This window comes from Pelophylax lessonae (genome assembly GCF_965119305.1).
Source record: "Pelophylax lessonae genome assembly, chromosome: 4".
Classification (NCBI taxonomy): Eukaryota; Metazoa; Chordata; class Amphibia; order Anura; family Ranidae; genus Pelophylax; species Pelophylax lessonae.
Window position 1 is genome coordinate 306,631,016 of NC_138771.1, and position 22,587 is coordinate 306,653,602.

A 22,587-nucleotide genomic window follows, 5' to 3' on the forward strand; every position below is an offset into this window, starting at 1 on the left:
GGCATCTTGTGGACAAGATTGGTATTACAAGTTCCAATGGAATTAATTACTTCCAAGCTGAAGGCATGACACTCCCCATCTGGTATCGTCAGATACCACTATTTATTCCTCAGATGATAACAACAAACTAGTTCAGGAACTGATCTGAGGAACAACTTCGTCTCTTTGTTTCTGTGGATCTTGACTTCCACTTTACATGGGAGTGATGACGTGATCAATCAAAACAGCGATGTGGTGACCAAGAACTATTAGAGGGTTTCTCTCATCTGAATCTAGGTTGGTTTGTCTTAGACGACCACCTACCCTAAGTAGTCCATTTTGATCAAGGAATGGATCAAGTTTTCTCAGGGCACTGTCTCTAGGGATAGGTTTTCCGTTCAAGATACAGTCAATCTCCTTAGCATAGGCTTCATGCTGTACAGTGCGGATGATAAGATCCTGAGACTGCCGTAGTTCTAATACTGAACTGCTCCTTTGACAATGGTGGCATCCCTTGCGGTCACAGTTGTTTGAGTCACCGTTAAAGGAGCGAGCTATATGGATAAGACAAGAAATAGCTCGTACAAGTGTCTTCCATTTTGAGAATCTGGTAAATCTGTCAAATTTAAGCTGGCAACCTGAAGTTGCAGTAAGAAATGTTGAGATCTCAGGACGGATGTCAGTATCTGAGTCTGGATCTATTAGTCCAATCGTGTCACTTTTAGGAAAGGTTTGTTCTGCATCGTACAAGAATGCAGGTCCTGTAAACCATGTTGTGTCTTTAAGGTTACATGCAGCAACAGCTCTTGTAGCATGGTCTACAGGGTTGTAGTCGGTAGGTACATAGTGCCATTGTGTTGGACTGGTGGATCTCCTAATCCTCAACACTCTGTTGACATAAACGTAGAAACTTCTGGTCTCATTGTAGATGTAGCCTAGAACTACTTGCTGTCTGTGTAGAGTTGAACATCCTTGAGGCCAATGTCCATCTCTGAGGTTATTAGCTCTGCTAGTTCAACAGCTAGTACTGCAGCACAAAGTTCTAGTCTAGGTATAGTATGCTCGGGGTGTGGAGCAAGCTTTGCTTTGCCCATGATGAATCCTACGTGGCATCGTGCTGTAGTGTCAACAGTCCTTAGGTAGGCCACAGCAGCTATTGCCTTGACAGAAGCATCACAGAATATGCAAAGGTTTTGACTCTGTATCTCTGTAGAAGGTACAGGAGCGTATGGGCTTTAAACATGGAGATCAGATAAGACTGATAGAGAGTCCCTCCACTCTACCCAAGAGTTCCTCTTATCAAGGGGTAGTGGGGCATCCCAGTCGGATGTTTCACGAATCAAGTCTCTAAGTAAGGCTTTGCCTTGAATTGTAACAGGTGCCGCAAATCCTAATGGATCGTACAGGCTATTGATAGTAGACAAGACACCTCTGCGAGTGAAGGGTCTTTCTTCTCCATTTACTTGGAAGGTAAAGGAATCAGATTTTAAGTCCCAAAGTAGACCTAGACTGCGCAGTACAGGTAAAGAGTCTGTACCCAGATCTCAGTCCTTTAGATCACTAGAATGGTCTTGAGCGGGGAAAGCTTCCATTACCTCTTTGCTGTTAGAAGCAATCTTGTGGAGCCTGAGATTGGAACAAGCGAGCATTTCCTGAGCTCTTTTAAGAAGACAGATTGCAGACTCACTGGAAGGTAAGGATTTTAAACAGTCATCCACATAAAAGTCTTTCTCTACAAATTGTCTTGCATCTGAGCCAAACTCAAGTTCACCTTCTTGGGCGGAATGTCTGAGTCCGTAGATAGCAACTGCAGGTGAAGGGCTATTGCCAAAGATGTGTACACTCATGCGATACTCTGAGATATCTTTGGAAGGATCATTGTCTTGGATCCAAAGGAACCTTAGGAAGTTCCTGTCTTCCTCTCTGACCAAGAAACAATGGAACATCTGCTGGATGTCAGCTATGAAGGCAATAGAATCTTTGCGGAAGCGTAAGAGCACTCCCAGGAGCTTGTTGTTAAGGTCTGGGCCTGTCAAGAGGACATCGTTTAAGGAGATACCCTTGTATTTGGCACTAGAGTCAAACACTACTCTGATTTGACCTGGCTTTTTGGGATGATACACTCCGAATATAGGGAGATACCAACACTCTTCAGAGTCTTTAGGGGTGGGAGCCACCTCGGCATGACCGTTCTCAAAGATCTTCCCCATGAAAGAAAGGAAATGTTCCCTCATCTCTGGCTTTCTTTGTAAATTACGTCTAAGGGAAGCAAAACGTTGTAAAGCTTGTTCTTTGTTATTGGGTAAGCGTTGTCTCTGTGGTCTGAAGGGAAGAGGTGCGACCCAGCTGTTTGTGCTGTCTTTGACTAGACCTTGCTCCATTATTTCTAAGAAGAGTTTGTCTTCAATAGACATTGCCACACGATTGTCGTCTTTAGTTCTCTGAAAGACTGTGCACCCTAAATGGTCTTGGTCACTGTCACAGGCAAAGTTGTCACTAGTGCGGCTTGTGAAGGGACAAGATGAGTGGGTGGCGTAGACTGATTCCTTAAAAATGAAATGGTTGTGGCATGGCTGGAAAAGAGAGGGACGTCCATTCTCTAGTGTATTTGTGAGCATGCTGCTAACGGAGTTAGGTTTGTGCTTGCTTCCTAGACAGACATCTCCTATGATGACCCATCCAAGGTCTAACTTCTGAGCATAAGGAGCATTATTGGGACCATTAATTTGAGCTCTTGATTTGTGGGCTTGTAAGATATCTCTCCCAAGGAGTAGGATAATCTGAGCCTGAGGATCAAGTTCTGGTATCAGATGTGCTATGCATTTCAAGTGTGGGTGATGAGCAGCTACATCTGGTGTAGGAATTTCAGATCTAAGATCAGGGATCTGATTGCATTCGATAAGAGTTGGCAAAGACAAGCGTGATCGCCCGTCGATGGACTCGATTTGGTAGCCAGATGCTCTCCTACCAGCCGTCTCCACTATTCCAGCACAAATTTTCAAGGAGTAGGGAATGCTGGGGCCTTTAATGCCGAACATGTCAAAGAAAGTTGAGCTGGCTAATGACTTGTTACTTTGGTCATCCAGGATTACATAAAGCTTACTAGCTTTGTCTTTTTGGCCTGTTGGGTAGACTCTGACTAGGCAGATTTTGGAGCAGGACCTACCACCTATGGCTCCTTTGCAGATCTCTGTACATTGTGAAGTGACCTCTGGTGTAGTTGTGGTGGTGTGCTCCTCCTCCCCGCCGTGCTCACTAGTGCTGAGGGTGTGTTGTAAAGTCCATGGAGCTGGCCCAGGATGTAACCCTGTGTTGTGATCTGAGCTGTCCCATTCTGTGCATTTCAAACTGACCTTACAGTCCTTGGCGAGATGAGGTGTTGAAGAGATGCACCTGTAGCAGATGTGGTTCTCCTTGAGGAAGGCTTTGCGGTCCTGCAGGGTTTTCTCTCTGAAGGCTCTGCATTTTAGTAGAGGATGTGGCTTCCGATGCAAGGGACACTGCTTACCAGGATCTTGGACCTTTGTCTCTGAGTTAGAGACCTGTGAAAGGAACCTGGAGGAGACACATTAGTTTTGTGTACTGCTACTGGAGGTTTGCGAGGGTTAAGTCCCACAGGAGCAGCACACAACAGCGTAAAATCAAAACTTGGATCATTTCTAGTTTTAGCTTGCTGGCACACAAAGTCCACAAAAACAGAAAAAGGAGGGAATGGAACATCATACTGTCTTTTATATTGGGATCCGTGTGTAATCCACTGCTCTTGCAAGTTATAGGGTAACTTTTGCACAATGGGATTGACACCTCTGGCTGTGTCAAGGAATGCAAGTCCTTGTAAGTCTCCCTCGGATTTAGCTACTTGAAGTTCCATTAGCAAGTCACTTAACTCTCTAAGTTTATGGTAGGCTTTGCTAGGTATTCTGGGAAAGTTATCAAGTCTTTTGAATAATGCATTTTCTACTGCTTCTGCTGAACCATAACACTCATCAAGTCTATCCCAGATTGTTCTAAGACCAGTGTCTGGGTAGTTTATATTTATTGTCCTGATTCGCCTGGCATGTTCGGCAGACTCATTTCCAAGCCATTTGATCAGGAGGTCTATGTCTTCGCTGCAAGATAGCCCTAAGTCTCTGATAGTGTTTTGAAAGGATGACCGCCAGGCTCTGTAGTTTTCAGGGCAGTCATTAAACTTTTCAAGTCCTTTGGTGACTAACTCGCGTCGTGCAAAGAACCTTGCAAAGTCTATGGTGGCTTGGTTAGCCTGTTGTGTGTTGTCATGGTAAGATGGCTGTGTGTAGTCATACCTTTTGCTGGCACCGAGCTGTCCGCTGATGTACCGTTCTGACTTGAGCGTTGGTTCTGGAGGGCGATTAGAAGGTGATTTTATTATCTCACCTATGGGGAGTCTGTCATAGGAGACGTCACTTTGCATGGATTTCTCCCGTTTTGCAGGCTTGAGGCTTGTCACTGACTTGTCTTTGGCTTGTCTCTTTGATGTCATCTTTGACACTGCTTGTTTTAAAATGTTGATTGATGTAATCTGAAGTTTGTTGTAGAGAATTTGGAGTTTCAGCTGCTGGATCGAGAATGTTGCTGCGTTTGCTGCGTTCACTTCTCGGGTATACAGCTAATTCTAAGGCGTCTGCTTCAGCTACGGCTGCTGCTACTTCCTTCTCTACAGTCAGTTTCTCTAGGGCTACTTCTAGGAGGGCTTCCTCGGCCTCTAACTTCACTTTCTCCTGTTTAATTTGCATTTCTTGATCAGCAAAGGCTGCTCAGGCCTTGGCGGCTTCAGCTTTTGCACGTGCTATGGCGAGTGCATTGCTTGTGGAGGAAGATCTAGAGGAGCCGGAAACTCTGGACCTTGTCTGGAGTGAGGATGTTGGGCTATGTGACATGCTGCGTGCAGGAATGCTTGACTGTGTAGAGACTGCTGTATTGCATATGCAGATGACTGCGCTGGCAGGGTAGCAGGCCTCTGTATAGTCTCTGTCCTAAATCCCACTTGCTGGATAGCCACTGTTTCACTGTTCTGTTCTCACTACACGTATGCCCCAGGCGTGTGCAGCTAAACCTACAGCTAAACCTTTAATCCTGCAATAACCAGTCCTTTTGTAACTTAAGGCTTTATTCCAGAGATAGAATAGTGGTCACAGGTTACAAGTCAGAATAGATATGCGAATAGGATTATGAATATGGAGTCAGGACTGATTAGATAGGATTGAGAATATGGTGAAACTGGAAATAAACAGACAAAGCATACAGTCAGTATACAAACATTAACAAACATATGCATTGAGTATATAACTGACAGTTCATAGGCATACCAGCGATGCTACAAAGGGGGGTTCAGAAATCTTCCCACAGGAACCTCAGATGCTTTCTGGCTGTCTCTATGAGGTAAATCTAAACTGGAGATTCTCCTCAGAGAGGGGAGGAACTAATCCAGCAATAGAAAACAGGAAGTACCATAAAGTGCTGTATAACAGTCTATGTCACAGTGGCATCTTGTGGACAAGATTGGTATTACAAGTTCCAATGGAATTAATTACTTCCAAGCTGAAGGCATGACAGGCATCGTGGCTCATGTTTGGTGGCATTGCCATAAGTAACTAGATTTTGTATTGGAACTCTTAACCTAATTTGCTCAGTAACAGTTATGAACATAGAACTAGAGGTCCTAAAGATCGCTTGTTTTCAGAAACTGGATAATAGTTTCCCCAAAAAAACAACCATCTGATTTCATATACAGTATCATTCTGGCCACTAGGATAGCTATTGTTATATAGTCGATAAGATTGAATAAAGACACCAGTCCATCCATTTCAACGTGTGTGTGTGTGTGTGTGTGTGTGTGCGTGTGTGTGTATGTCCATAGTAAATCTCATATCCCTGTATGTTGTGATCGTTCAGATGCCCATCTAATAGTTCTTTTCAAACTATCGATGCTTCTTGCTGATACTACTGCTTGTGGAAGAGAATTCCACATGCTTACCCCTCTGACAATAAAGAACCCTCTACGCAGTTTATGGTTAAACCGCTTCTCAATGAGTGGCTGCATGTCTTTTTAAACTCCCTCTCACAAAAAAGTTTTTTCCCTATGCTGGGGACAAGAGTAAGGTATTTGTATTTCGCTATCATATCCCCTCACAAGCCTCTCCTCTCCAGAGAGAATAGGTTCAATGCTTGTAGTCTGTCCCATAGCTGAGATCCTGCAGTCCCTTTATTAGCTTTGTTGCCCTTCTCTGAACTATTTCCAGTTTCAGCACATTCTTCTTGAGCACTGGTGCCAGAACTAGGCGACATACTCAAGATGCGGCCTTGTAGAGTTATCGTTTTATTTCTGGAGTAAATCCCCTTTTTGGTGCAAGCTAATATTCTGTTGGCTTTGCTTGCAGCAGCTTAACATTGCATGCCATTGCTGAGTCTGTCCTCTACTAGGACCCCCAGGTCTCTTTCCATCCTTAATTCGCCCAGAGGTTCTCCTCCTAGCGAGTAACTTGCATTTATATTTTTAGAACCCAAATGCATTACTTTACATTTTGCAACATTAATCCTCATTTGCCATGTAGTTGCCCACTTCATTATTTTATTTAGGTCCTGTAAGGTCTTCACAATAGATTAGTCTAGCAAGAATGATCCTTCATAAATCCATGCTAATTACTACTAATGCTACTGTTTTCATTAGCAAATTCTTGGATATAGTCCCTTATCATCCCCTCCAAAATCTTACAAACTATTGATGTTAACTGACTGGTCTGTAATTTCCAGGGATATATCTTGGCCCTTTTTTAAATATTGGTACCATGTTGGCCTTTCTCCAATCAGCTGGTACCATTCCAGTCAGTAAACTGTCTATAAAAATTAGGAACAACGGTCTAGCAATCACCTGACACCTGTTCCTTAAGGACCCTCGGGTGTAAGCCATCTGGTCCTGGTGACTTATTTGTGTTAAAGTTTTTCAATTCTATTTCTGGCACTGGCTTCTGTTAGCCACATAGGTACATTTTGTGATGTGTTCACATTACAGTCTTGGTCACTGTATCCCCTCTTTTCCTTTGTGAAAACTTAGAAAAATTAATTTAAAACTACTGCCTTCTCTTTATCTTTTGTAACCTAATTTCTTTCATCATCCTTTATGGGGCCGATATGCTCTGGCCTCTTACTGTTAATATATTTAAAACATTTCTTGTTTTTTTTTTTTTCCTCTTCTGCTATGTGCCTTTTGTGGTCTTATTTAGCCCTTCTGATTGCGTTCTTACACTTCTTATTGCTTTCCTTGTATTGTTGGAATGCTGACACTAACTAACTTAGCCTTATATTTTTTGAAGGCCTTTTTTCATGTTTATATGCATTTTTACATTATAGGTTAGCCACCCAGGTTTAAGCTTCACTCTTTTTATATTTATTGCCCATTGGAATACACCAGCTAATACCATTTTATTTAGTATTTTCTTAAAGCATTCCCGTTTTTTCCTCCGCGTTCCATGTTCTTTGGATTATAATCCATTTAATATCGTATTATATTAGGTTGGAACCAGTTGATAATATTTAACTATGTTAATCAAAAAATTAATTGGATCATAATTAATGATCAGTTATCCTGCACTTTCCACAATAACCAGACTAAGCCTGACAAGACATGGCAACTATGGATACAAAATCTATCGGTGGATGAATGGGGTTTGAGTAGTGCTACCCTAACTGCCCTCAGTACTCTTCCTTCTACTTTTCTTTACTGTTCAAGCTAAACTGTTTGGTTATTTTATATTATGTTACTCTTTTTTCTACATGAGAAAAAGAAAGGCTGGAAGGGTTTATACCCTCTGCCTCCAAACATAAATGGACCTTATTGGCACATCACTAAATTCACAATTAAAAATTTACCAAGTTTTTAATATGATTCACATGAAACCAGATTCACAGCCTAAATTACCAGGACCAAGAATAGTTCCCAAAACCTTTAAATTTTCATCAATACCCAAATACTGGATTGGAAAGCAAAACCCCTATAATCTCTAGCATATATAGCAAGTCCAACAGTGTCACAAGGCTTGTCCAGAGCCAGATGTCAATGTGTTTCACGGTGAGATTCATCAGGACCAATGGGTATGAAGATATAACTGAATATATAAGCAAAATACAAATGAAAAACATAATGAATTCACACCTCTTACAAAATTAACACATATTCCTCTGCATTGTAAATAATATTCATGTTCACATCGTGTTCTGGCCAGCAAGGAGCATCAGGTAAATAGAATGGGGCAGGCTGACATAGGGGCTAAAATAATATCCAACCCCAAAGGCCGCATGATAATAACGGACCATGGTAAATACAGCAGCCCTTGAAGCAAAAATGAATTCTAAATGTCAAACAAAATCCATTAATTATAGTAGAACATCAGATAGATGGAAGATCATCATCAAAAGTCGTACAGTGCACTTTCACCCCCTTCCTGCCCAGGCCAATTTTCAGCTTTCAGCGCTCTCACATTTTGAATGACAATTGCGTGGTCATACAACACTGTATCCATATGAAATTTTTATCATTTTTTTTCACACAAATAGACCTTTCTTTTGGTGGTATTTAATCACCTCTGGGTTTTTCTTATTTTCTGTGAGTAAATTTTGAAAATAAATACATTTTTCTCCTTCATTGATGTGCGCTCGTGAGGCGGCACTGATAGGCTGCACTGATGGACACTGATGAGGTGACACTTATGGGCACTGATGAGGAGGTACTAATATGCCGCACTGATAGGCGGCACTGATGGACACTAATGGGTGGCACTGATGGACACTGACGGGCGGCACTGATGGGCAGCACCATCAGTGCCCATAGTGCTGCAAGTCAGTGCCTGCTTATTTTTTTCACTCTTGTGTAATCAGGGCACTGGTGATCAGTGCCCTGATTACATTTCTCTGTGTCCCCTATGAGGAGGAGCCGCTGATCGGCTCTCCTTGCCTCACACACTGACTGTGTGAGCCGAGGAGAGCCGAATAACGGCACTTCCTCATTTACATGTGACCGGCTGTGATTGGACACAGCCGATCACATGGGTAAAGAGTCATGTCATTGACTCTTTACCGAGATTGGGATCGCGCCGTGTCCTAGCAACACGACGCGGTCACGATCGCCACTCCGCTCGCCCCCGGGGGCGCGCAAGAGAGGCTGTTCTGATGCGCCGTCATATGACGGCATCCCAGGATAATATCTACACCGCTCCGCCGTAATTTGACGGCGGGCGGGTAGTAAGTGGTTAAAGTAGATGTAAACCCCATTCATGAAACTTGACCTGGGCACATATATCTGTAGTGTTTACTTATCTCTCTCCAAAGCCCTAAGTCCTGTGTCTTTCTGCTGCTCTGTTCCTCTGTTATCAGCATGATAACGTCTGACAAGTTCTCCAACACGGGATAAAAGCAGCAGAATTTGTGTCGGGTGGGTGCATAGAGATGGATTAGCAGAGAGCTGGTCTATTCACAGCACAGCTCTGCATGCTTCTTCTTTCATCTTCCTATGTGAAGGGGGGAGGGGGGTGTGCCTTTCCTCCAATCAGCTGTCGCAGTGTATTCCAAGACACCATGACCAGTGCTAGACCAGGAAGAAAAAATTCTAACATGATGTTCACTTTCTAAACAGTGTAGAAAGTTGAACACCACAGATATACAAATAAAACTTATGTAGGGAGATTTGTTTAATCTCTGTGTATCATCTAAGGCTGTTCACTTCACTGAGTATATGTGAGGGTTGACATTTAAACCACTTTAACTACCCCTGTTTTTTTTTTTTTGGGTTAAGAAGTTTTTGCTTATAGCTCTTTCTGTAGAGCTATGCTGTTTTATGTATAAGCCAATGACCAAATTGGCACAGGACCTTGCTTGGAAGAGACTGGGGTTTTGATATTTGCAGCAAGGAAGACCAATGACGTGCCTACTCTTAATTTATCCCTATGAGAACTAATGCTTATTAGCATACTCATAGCTTTAGTAACTGTCTGGGCAAATTATTTTAAGTGTCGTAAAGTTACTTTTTAAACAGTGCATACCTGTGGTAAATAGTATTATAGCAGATAAGGGATCACAAACACATTATTCTCTTTGAACTATAAATTTTAATTTTAAATTCTTTTTTAAATTCCTGAAAGTTGGAAGATTGCAAACAGACAATCATATTGTTACAGCTCATTGCTAAGTGAGAGGTGTGTAAAAGAATGATGGGTGGGAGGATAATTTTCCACTTTAGCTATCCTTAACAGCCTATATTAATATGTATGCATGCAATATGTGTTTTCTAAATATAATTTTACTGTAAATATTCCCACCACTCTTGTGGTGTTTATTTGCCTTTTATGTACAGTGGTATTTTAGGAGTTTTTAAACCTGAAAAATATGGTATCCGATGAATATTTATTTCTCTTTCGTTAATTGACGGACACAGCTCCTGTCCTTCTTGACCATTAGGTTATGCTGCTCCCTACAGGAGTAGGACACTAGGAAGAAAGAACTTCTGGCTACATGGCAGTCCCAGGGGGTATTCTCCCTCTTCCTGCTATAGTCCATTTTTTCTGCCTAGTCAGGAGTAAGGACCTAGCTGGGATCTTTGGTCCTGGCAACATTTTTTTGATAGAAATTTTTTTCCTCCTGGATTTTTCCGGTGAGATCTACAATCAACTTCTGGACTGGGCGACGGACTGGATAATCCAGTGGTCACCCCAGTCTGGCTAGCGAGTGCGTGCAGGCCTCAGCTTCATGCTAAGTAGGCCGCGACATAGCCCCACTGGACGGGGGCTGGCCCTGCGAGTTAAATGTCTTACGAGGCTGCATTAGACCTGGCCTTGGGCCTGAGTCACAGAATTCCTCCAGGCGGACAGTCCCCCATTTTGATGGAGAGGAGGATCTGTCTTGAGTGGTGCCCACCTGGTTCTTGGTATGATGAGTAGCTGTCCCCCCTCTACCCCTGGAGGGTTTTGGGGTGGACATGGGCCCTCGAGACAGTCTAACCCCTGGATTCCCCTCCTTCCCGCAGGCACCCCCGGTTCCGTGGACCTTGCTCATTCAGGACAAATGGGTCCACGAACTGATTCTGTTCAGTTACAAGATCGAGTTTTGGTCTTTGCCTCCGGCAAGGTTCTTTCCTTCCAGCTTACGCCTGTCTCCAGAGCGGCTACAGGGCATCTACGGAGCAGTACAGGACCTGTCGGCACAAGTAGTTATTGTGCTGGTTCTAGAGTCACAGCGTTTTTAAGGTTTTTGTTCAAATCTGTTCAGTTCCCAGGAAGGAAGGCAAGGTTTTTGTACTGTCTTGGATCTCAAGGCTCTTAACCACTTTGTGCGGGTTCAGAAATTTTGGATGGAGTCCACCTGCACAGTAGTAGCTTTCCTTCATCAGGGAGATCTTCCGGCTTCCATCGATCTCAAGGACGCTTACCTTCATATTCCAATATATGTCGGGGGTTTTTTTTTTTTCGTTTTGACGTGGGCGAGGAGCACTTTAAATTCATGGCATTACCTTTTTGGTCTCTCCTCAGCTCCTCGGGTGTTCACAAAGGTTTTTGCCCCTGTGTTGGCTTTGTTACGGCAGAAGGGGATTGCAGTACAAGGTTACGTGGACGATCTGCTTCTGCGTGCAGAGTCTTCCTCGGCTCTAAAGCCGACTTGGACGTTACGGTGCGAACTTTGCAGGAGTTTGATGGACACTGAATTTTCAGAAATCTGCACCATCTTTGTTCACAAAGCTGGACTACTTGGGTCTGACACTGGACTCCGCCTCAGCCCGGGTGTTTCTTCCTCAGACAAAACTTCTGAAGCTACAGGATGCAGTTCGGCTCCTGTTGTCCAACCATAGGTCATCACTCAGGACTTGCATGCAAGTGCTGTGTCTGATGTTATCCACCTTCAAGGCGGTTCAGTTTGTGCAGTTCCACTCCAGACCCTTGCAAAGTAAGATTCTGATCAAATTGAACAAGGATCCTAAGTCATTGGACAATCTGATCCTATTGAGTCGGGGCTCCGCTCCCCGACAATGGGAAAATCCTTTCTTCCCCTGTATTGGACTGTAATCACCATGCCTGCCAGTCTGTCCGGATGGGGGGGTGTCTTGGGAGTGTGTTCGGCCCAAGGTGCCTGGACTCGGAGGAGTCCAGGTTGCCGTTCAACATCCTGGAAATTTGGGCGATCAGACTTTTTCTGTCTCAATGGATGGATCATCTACAGGGACGTCCTGTGTGGATACAATCGGACAATGCTACAGCCGTAATAAAATTAATTAAATCAACGCACCTGGGTAAAATTGCAAGAAAGCTGCTGTACACTGAGGGCCAACAAACCAAATCCCAATTAAAACCTATATCAAACAAATAGTGCAGTGCTAACAATAAGTATATGGAAAGCAAGAGAAATGTCCCAAGGTGAAGATGAGGTGATCATGCACATATATTCAAAACTGTGCTCCACTCTGTGCGTCCGACACCCAGCCATACTATCTTCTCACCTAAAGGTTATCCCTTGTGTTACCAGACGGCCTAACGTGGCATAAGACTCTCACTCATGTCAAAGAAATCCCAGAAATGATGACCATGGATCTTTAATGCAGCTAGACCTCTTCAAATAAACTGAAAGGCTCCCGCTCACCAGAGAAAATCCATGCATCCATATAAAATGAAAGGTCCAAACATAGTGCTTATACCTTTTAAAAAAGACTTTAATGCTTCACATACTATACAGTGGGTACGGAAAGTATTCAGACCCCCTTAAATTTTTCACTCTTTGTTATATTGCAGCCATTTGCTAAAATCATTTAGGTTCATTCTTCTTCCTCATGAATGTACACATAGCACCCCATACTGACAGAAAAACACAGAATTGTTGACACTGTTGCAGATTAATTAAAAAAGAAAAACTGAAATATCACATGGTCCTAAGTATTCAGACCCTTTGCTCAGTATTTAGTAGAAGCCCCCTTTTGATCTAATACAGCCAGGAGTCTTTTTGGGAAAGATGCAACAAGTCTTTCACACCTGTATTTGGGGATCCTCTGCCATTCCTCCTTGCAGATCCTCTCCAGTTCTGTCAGGTTGGATGGTAAACGTTGGTGGACAGCCATTTTTAGGTCTCTCCAGAGATGCTTAATTGGGTTTAAGTCAGGGCTCTGGCTGGGCCATTCAAGAACAGTCACGGAGTTGTTGTGAAGCCACTCCTTCGTTATTTTAGCTGTGTGCTTAGGGTCATTGTCTTGTTGGAAGGTAAACCTTCGGCCCAGTCTGAGGTCCAGAGCACTCTGGAGAAGGTTTTTGTCCAGGATATCCCTGTACTTGGCCGCATTCATCTTTCCCTCGATTACAACCAGTCGTCCTGTCCCTGCAGCTGAAAAACACCCCCACAGCATGATGCTGCCACCACCATGCTTCACTGTTGGGACTGTATTGGACAGGTGATGAGCAGTGCCTGGTTTTCTCCACACATACCACTTAGAATTAAGGCCAAAAAGTTCTATTTTGGTCTCATCAGACCAGAGAATCTTATTTCTCACCATCTTGGAGTCCTTCAGGTGTTTTTTTTAGCAAACTCCATGCGGGCTTTCATGTGTCTTACACTGAGGAGAGGCTTCCGTCGGGCCACTCTGCCATAAAGCCCCGACTGGTGGAGGGCTGCAGTGATGGTTGACTTTCTACAACTTTCTCCCATCTCCTGACTGCATCTCTGGAGCTCAGCCACAGTGATCTTTGGGTTCTTCTTTACCTCTCTCACCAAGGCTCTTCTCTCCCGATAGCTCAGTTTGGCCGGACGGCCAGCTCTAGGAAGGGTTCTGGTCGTCCCAAACGTCTTCCATTTGAGGATTATGGAGGCCACTGTGCTCTTAGGAACCTTAAGTGCAGCAGAAATCTTTTTGTAACCTTGGCCAGATCTGTGCCTTGCCACAATTCTGTCTCTGAGCTCTTCAGGCAGTTCCTTTGACCTCATGATTCTCATTTGCTCTGACATGCATTGTGATCTGGAAGGTCTTGTATAGACAGGTGTGTGGCTTTCCTAATCAAGTCCAATCAGTATAATTAAACACAGCTGGACTCAAATGAAGGTGTAGAACCATCTCAAGGATGATCAGAAGAAATGGAAAGCACCTGAGTTAAATAGGAGTGTCAAAGCAAAGGGTCTGAATACTTAGGACCATGTGATATTTCAGTTTTTCTTTTTTAATAAATCTGCAACAATGTCAACAATTCTGTGTTTTTCTGTCAGTATGGGGTGCTATGTGTACATTCATGAGGAAGAGGAATGCAAATGGCTGCAATATAACAAAGAGTGAAAAATTTAAGGGGGTCTGAATACTTTCCGTACCCACTGTAAAATTACCTTAACAGGCACTGTATCGCAGTTCACAATGAAGAGCGGTACAACAATAACACTGGCCGCAATCGATGGCGGGTGACGTCACCGGCCCCTCCCCCTTTGTACGCGTTGCGTCCCTATGGGCGGGACTTCCTCAGCGAAATAATCGGACAATGCTACAGCTGTGGCGTATATCAGTTATCAAGGGGGCACAAAGAGTGCCCTGGCGGCCGGCATCCTGAGGTGGGCAGAATATGTTCCGGCCCCCTCTGCTGTGCACATTCCAGGGGTAGGGAATAGGCAAGCGGACTATCTCAGTCGGCAGACTTTGGATCCTGGAGAATAGTCTCTTCACCCAGTGGTATTTCATAAACTGTCTTTGGTGGGGGCCCACCGATGTGGACCTGCTTGCTTCCCGTCTCAACAGGAAGGTGCAGAGGTTCGTGTCAAGGTCCCGGGATCCTCTGGCCGATGCCGCAGATGCTCTGGTGACCCCCTGGGGCTCTCTGCTGGAATATGTGCCTTTCTTTCAATACAACTTCTGTCTAGACTGCTACACGGAATCGAGGTAGAAGAAATTCCAGTCATTCTGGTGGCACCAGACTGGCCTCGCCGGTCTTGATACACAGGCCTTGTAAGGCTGGAAGCAGATGTCTCTTGGAAACTTCCTCTCAGGGTAGATCATCTTCTGCCTCAGGGACCAATCTTTCATCCTGTTTTACGGTCACTGGCTTTAACGGTCTTGCTGTTGAAAGCCAGGTGCTGAAAGGCAGAGGGCTGTCGGATTTTGTGATTCCTACGCTGTTGAAAGCTAGGAAATCTACTTCCGGGAAGTTTATCATCCAGTTTGGAAGAAGTGCATTACTTGGTGGAGTCACGGGGGGTTTCTCCCCGCTCCTTTTCTGTGTCTCTCTTGTTGGAGTTTCTACAATTGAGTGTAGATAAACGTTTGGCTCTGGGCACCATCAAGGGCTAGATTTCCGCCTTGGCTATTTTTTCCAAAGGCCGTTGGCAGCAAAGTCCTTGGTTCACACTTTAGTTTAGGGAGTTCGTCATCTGGCTCCCCTGGTGCGATCCCTGGTACCTCCGTGGGATCTCAATTTGGTCCTGTTGGTGCTTCAAAAGCCTCCGTTTGAAAATATTAGAGAAATTCCTCTGCTCACTTTGTCGCAGAAGGTGGCTTTTTAGTAGCGATTACTTCCGCGTATCGGAGTTGGCTGCGTTGGCCTGTCGGTCACTTTACTTGGTGATTCATAGGGACAATGTGGTGTTGCGACCCTGTCAGGCGTTCCTTCCTAAGGTTGTCTCGGGGTTTCATTTGAATGAAGACATTGTGTTGCCGTCCCTATGTCCTAAGCTGAAACAGCCTAAGGAAATTACCTTACATTCCTTAGATGTGGTGAGGGCGATTCAGGTGTCCCTGGTGGTGACTGAACCGATTAGAAAATCAGATTCTTTGTTTGTTCTTATGGATGGACTTTGTAAGGGGAAGGCGGCATCTGCTGCGACCATTTCCAAGTGGATCAGGTAGACGGTGGTGCAGGCCTACTCCATTTAGGGTCCGGTTCCTTGTTAAAGCACATTCTACAAAGGCACTTGGTGCCTCCTGGGCCTTTAGTCATCAGGCGTCAGTGATTCAGGTGTGCAAGGTGGCTACGTGGTTGTCTGTACACACATTCACAACATTTTTTAAGGTGGATGTACTTGCATCTTCAGATGCGGCATTTGGCCGCAAAGTTTTGCAGGCTGCGGTTGCAGAGGCTTCCACTTCTTGAGTTCGAAAATTTTTCTTGGTGGTGAGCTCCAGTTGCTCCTAGTTGAGCTCCTGTTGTTACCTGGTTGGCTATGCCTAGCCTTGTTGGGAAATTCTGCATTTGCTGTGTTTTTTTTTTTTTTCCCACCCCTCATGTTGACTCTGCTTTAGGACATCCCAATGGTCTGAAGTATTGAAGCTGTGTCCGTTAGTGAACAAAGAGAAAACTGAATTGGTCTTAATGTAAAATCCTTTTCTCTGAGGTTTACTGATGGACACAGCACCCTCCCCTCTTTGGGGTTGAGTTTTATATGTTCTTCTGACACTACTTGTTACAAACTGGAGTCCTACAGCAGGAAGTGATGGTATACCCTCTGGGACTGCCCCAGGGGCGTAACCAAAATGTTTCCTGTCTAATCTTACTCCTAGAGAGAGATCATAAAGCCCAGTGGTCTGAAGACTCGAAGCTGTGTCCGTCAGTGACCCTCAGAAAAAATGATTTTACGGTAAGACAAAAATCCATTTTTTTTTTTTGTTTTTTTTTCAACTGCTCTTAAACTGTAATATGTCAAAACCTTTTTTTTTTTTTGATTTGGAGAGTATTAGTGGGGAATAGTTAGACCTTTTATTGCTATGTTCATGCTGAGAAGATTTACCGTATTTTGTCAATGGAACAGAAAGTTATGGGAAATACAAAATGTTATAACTGTTACTGGAACGGGGATAGAGGGGATTTTTAGACATTTACTGTTGTCTCTGGGATGCAAAAAGAAAAAAGGTTCTGACTATTCTCTACTTTATCCAGAACTAAAAATACATTTGGCTATATATGGATATTATTTTATTATTTTAATTTATTTTTACACTTTTTTAAAGTTGCAAGTAATTGTATTTTGTCTTTTGATAAAATAAATACTTATTGCTAAATATACGATTGCGCTAAACCAAAAACCACTGTGTTAATCAGTAAAGTGTGAAGTCAACAAAAAAATATTTTGTGCAAGGAATATCTAATAATGGGTGAAAATATAAATGACACAAACCGTCAGATATAAGTGTCCATAAAATGGCAGCAGATGTCCGGATGTTGAATACCAATGGATAGGCTGGTTATATGGCACTATACATATAAAGTGGTTGGTAGGGAGTCTATTATTGTAGTCTATGTATGAGCCCGTGTTTATCTATGTGTATTAGGCTGGCTTAACCAAAGAGACAGCATATAAAAAGTATTTCTGTACAGATCACAGAAAAAAGATAGGTTATTTAGTCAGCAAAAATATAATGGGATCCAAATAAGGTGAACATAGACATTTATTAGTAAAATCTCAAGGTATAATGACAACCGTGCAATGTGGGATAGGTAAGTACGATCAGTGCTGTTACAAGAAACAAGACAAACAAAACATATATGGACATACTGTGACAAAAAACTCCGGCCGGCAGATACATTAAACTTCAAGTATTCATAATTTAAATTCAATCAAATGCAATTGCAGTAATAGTGCTCTTGAAGGGACTCCTTGTTGGGCAATCGGTTGCCACTTAGTCTATTAGTGATGTGGTGTCGTTAGTATTGCCTTGTGAATCCAGTAAACCACTCAAGGTGGTGTTGTAAGGCTTGCTATGTATGGAGGGAGGGTTCGGGGGTATCCCCATCCGAGAGGTGTTTGCGTGAGACAGCCAATCTATTGGTAAGTGTTGCTGTATGATGATGTGTCGATCGTGGGTTGGTGTGGCTTAACGGGGACTTATGCAGGGATCTGACAGAACTGTCTTGATCGCTGACGGTGTATTTCCGTTATTTCACCCCTATTGGTGGCAAGGTGTTGCTCTTAGTTACGGACGGAATGCTTTAAATTAGTTGTATGGGGGTATCGGATGCAAGTACTTGCTGCCTTATTGGTGATCCATGGAGCAGAATACAACAGTTGTATGGGGGTATCGGGTGTCAGTACTTGCTGCCTTACTGGTGATCCATAGAGCAAAATACACCCTCCTTTTCGGGGACTATGCAGGGATCTGACAATGGTGTCTAAATCGCTGACGGTATAATACCGTTTCTTCACCCCTGCTTCTGGTAAGGTGTTTGCTCGTGGTTACCAGTAAGATGACCTGTATTTGCTGTGTTAAGGTATAGGGTAATGTAGGGGACTTAAGCAGAGCCTGCAGCCGTTTGACATTTTACCTTCGTTTCCCGCTGACCGCTAAGTGCGGTGTGTTAGATCAGTGCGGGGAAGTGGATCTCTGTCCCGTGGGCTCCGACGGCATATAGCCGTTTCTTCACCCCTGTCTAGCAAATGCCTTTTGTCTTGTTGGTAATCCGATGGTCCGTAGAGCGGATGCACCTGCCTTTTCCGCCACCTGTCTCACGCCGTCTTCGGTTTGCGCCCTTGATGTGCAATTAAGCTTCATGTTATCTTCCTAACTGTAAGTGCATTCTTTTCTTAATAAACTCATATGGTTTAACGTACTTCACTATCGAGCCCTTCTTGTTTTTCCCTGGTCATATTGTTTGGAAGCCCATCTCCCGGGTTAACAGATTGGGATCTACAGTGGTTACGGGGAAAAGGTGCCTCCGTTTTATGCCTGGTGCTCATGATCGTATCCGTGTGTCTGATCCCCTATCATAAGGGGTCCACAGCTTCTGGTAAGCGCATGTATATCTTGGGTGTTCTGGTGGAGGTGTATAGTGCCATATAACCAGCCTATCCATTGGTATTCAACATCCGGACATCTGCTGCTATTTTATTGACTTTTTTATGGACACTTATGTCTGATTGATTGTGTCATTTATATTTTCACCCATCATTAGATATTCCTTGCACAAAATATTTTTTTTTTTTACTTCACACTTTACTGATTAACACAGTGGTTTTTGGTTTAGCGCAATCATATATTTAGCAATAAGTATTTATTTTATCATTCTTCACATTTTTGTGTTGATTGCTGCTTCTAATTTGGGATCATTTCCCCACTGTTTTTGTCGCCTTTCACTTTGTCACCATTTATGATATTTTTCTGTCATTTTTGTGACATTTCACCTAAAAAGATTCATTTGTTCCTGACGATTTTCTCGTTTTGCGCAGGTATAGGGTTCATCACCTTATATATTTTTCCAGTATTTTGTCTTTTGCTTATTCTAGTCCTAGCTCACAATCCTTTTTTTTTTTTTTTTTTTTTTTTTTTTACAGCTAATTAATGGAAAGACTGGAGATGTGGTTCAGCAGAGTATTAGCCAGCAATCTCCTATAACTTGCTGCTGTTTTAGCTGTGATGGGCTTCTGGCAGCTGTAGGTGGCGATGACGGAACTGTCCAGGTATGTTTGAAAAATTGTCCACAGCATTGGGTATGTTCACTCTTCTAGGCTCATTCCATAAATAACAGTCTGTAAACACACTGACCCACTTGTTCTCTCCTGTGGTAGAGCATTTGACAGGGTGACAATATGAGAGAACAACTAGCTGGCAAGGACGGAGCATTGTCACCCTATAGCCTGAACAAATACCTTCATGGCAGAATCACTGGATATTTTTTCCAGGATTGTTCGTAAATGGGCGATTTTCCTTTTTATATATGTTTTATCACATTTGTTTAGAACTAGACCCCTGTGCCTTGCATTTTGAAGCAGGAAGCTCAGCTAGAATAAATAATGTATGAACATGTAATTCTACACTATACCTAGAAACCAGGTTTTTAGAACCGTAAAATGATAGCAATATTTGTATTTAAAAACACAAGTTTCACATATATACATATACACAGTTCTCTACAGCTGTCAATTACTGGACTCCCATCACCTTTGCTGGTTGCACTTGTTGCAGTTTTAACTATATTGCAGTTTTATTATTTATAAGAAAATGGGCAAACAAGTATTGTATTAAAAAAAATTCTGTTTATGATGCACAGTGATTTAGCAAACAAAGCCTCGTAGAATTTATATCTGCTTTACCGTTAGAGCTAAGCTGGCCATAGACCGTTTTCTTTCATTCAGCCAGTGGGCTGAACAAAAAAAAACAAAAACGCATTCCTCTATTCACACAAACAAGGTGGATGGAGGAATCCCCCTATTGGGACATTGTATTCTGACAGCGGAACATGCTGCTGCCACAATAGACTGATCAGCTGTAACCAAATAGGCTTTAACTGCTGATTTAAAACAGTTTTTCAGCATGCCCCTTCAACAGAAGGTACTCAAACAATCCACTTTTGTCAAACAGGGATGGTTCCACATGTGACAAATATGGTATCAGGCCACTGCCCTTTTCACCAACTCGTGACAAAACACTGGTCAACCTCACAATGTGCTGTCACGTACGCAACAATGCCAACTCTCCGCTTCACCCTACACAGATTTTCTAGCTGGCAGGACAACAATCTAAGTGCCAGTAGGCTGAAAGCTATTGTCACGGGGCTAAGCAATTAACCCTTTACACTGCCACCCATTTGTTCAGCTCATTACATGAAAGTAAGGTTAATATTATTTAGATTACTAAGTCTTCAGTTTTACTTAAATTATTTGATGCAAAAATGAATACACCGCACAACAAAAACTACTACATCTAGTATTTTTTATGACCTCCATAATTTTTAAGAACAGCACCAAGTCTTCTAGGCATGGAACAAGTTGGCGACATATTGCAACATCTATCTTTTTCCATTCTTCAAGAAAGACCTCTTTTAGAGCCTGGATGCTGGATGGAGAGTGATGATGATCAACTTGTCTCTTCAGAATTCTCTTCAGAATTCCCCATAGGTGTTTGATTGGGTTCAGATTGGGAGACTTACTTGGGCACTGAATCACTTTCACTCTATTCTTCAGAAATGCAACAGTGGCCTTAAATATGTGTTTTGGATCATTGTCATGTTGGAAAGTGCATGACGGCCAAGGGCATGAAGTGATGGTAGCATCTTCTCTTTCAATATAGAGCAGTACATCTGTGAATTCATGATACCATCAATGAGATGCAGCTCCCCCACACCAGCAGCACTTATGCAGCCCTACAGAAGGACATTGCCACCACAATTCTTCACTGTAGGCACCATGCATTTTTCTTTGTACTCCTCACCTTTGCAATGCCATACAGTTTTGAAGCCATCAGTTTCAAAAACATTTATCTCCAGAGTACAGAGTCCCGGTAGTCTTCTTTTTCAGCATGGGCCCTGACAAATCTTAGGCAAGCTTTTTATGCATGTGCTTTATTAGAGGTTTCCTTCGTAGATGACACCCATGCCATTCCTCTGCAGTGTACACCATATTGTGTCACGGGAAACAATCACCCCAGTTTGGCTTTTTTCTTCTTTACCTATCTGCAGTGACCTTGCATGGCAATTTTCTTAAAACTCTTCTCATCAGAAGACGCTCCTGTCGAGGTGTTAACTTGTGTGGACGGCCTGGGCGTCTCTGTGAGATGGTTGCAATTACATTTTTGTATTACTTTTGCTACAGTATTCTGACTGATAAGTAAAGCTTTGCTAATCTTCTTGTTGCCTTCACTTTTCTTGTGTAAAGAAATTATTTTCTTTCTCAGGCCTTGTGACATTTCTCTTCCATGTGGTACCATTGCTGACAGCACGAAAAGGGAAGGGGTTTTCTTTAAGTAACGCCGTTTTATAACCAACTGTTTGCTGGGCACCAGTTATGAATAATTAAATACGCTTATATTTGAATTCTTGTTAATTCAGATTTTGTTGTCTAAAATTTAGCTTTTGCTCCGAAGACTTTCATGGGGTGTATTCATTTTTGCAACATGGTCTTAAATAAATTTGTTAGGAAAATACTTTCTTGTGTGTGCAAATTAACAAATCTTGGTTGCAATTAATGGCCAGCATTTGTGGGAGTATTTTGTAGTATAGTGTCCCATAGAAAATGTTGATTCTGAAAGGAAAGGTTTTCTGACAAATCTGTTGGGGTGTACTCATCTATGCTAAGCATTGTAAATTCAGAAATTTTATACTACAGTAGCATGCTTCCTCTCCAAAGGACAGGGATTCTTTGAGTTTGCGTTAGGGCAATAAGATCTGGTTTAATAAAGAATAGGTAAAAAATGGTGCAAATAAAATATTTACAGAACAAAGAGACAGTAAAGCAACAGAGAAAAAAAAATAGTTGAAAATGAAGAATACTTGCAAATCCTGGAGTCTAGCCAATAAGCAAAAATGGTACAGTTGCTCTCACAAGTCCTGTTAGGTGTTCCTTGGTTTGATGATAAAACAAGAGCTGCCAAAATGTGTATGCACTCCTTTTCTTCACTTCAACTGGGGTGTTGACAGAGACCATATGGCCAATGATATTGTCTAAGGGGTGGTTGCTGGGATGTCTCCATGTTTATGACCAAATCCCAGATACACAAGTATTTATATCTCTGAATATCTACAGGGTACAGTCGGCTACCCTGCATATTATTTTCCAGCATGAAATTTGCTTCGAAATGGATATACATATGACCGGTCTCGGATATCTATTTCTCAGAGGAGGGGCATAGGAGTGTTTGGGTTCAAAATACTACCCAATAACTGATTA

General features: G+C 42.8%; 1 protein-coding gene across 1 annotated transcript in view; it reads left to right on the forward strand.

Annotated features, from left to right (window-relative positions):
- The window catches only part of APAF1 (apoptotic peptidase activating factor 1), a 255,092-nt gene that overhangs the window by 160,436 nt on the left and 72,069 nt on the right, over nt 1-22,587 (forward strand). Inside the window, exon 21 of the mRNA XM_082255555.1 lies at nt 19,258-19,383. Within this exon, the coding sequence (XP_082111681.1) occupies nt 19,258-19,383 (126 nt within the window). The remainder of the gene's footprint in view (nt 1-19,257; nt 19,384-22,587) is intronic.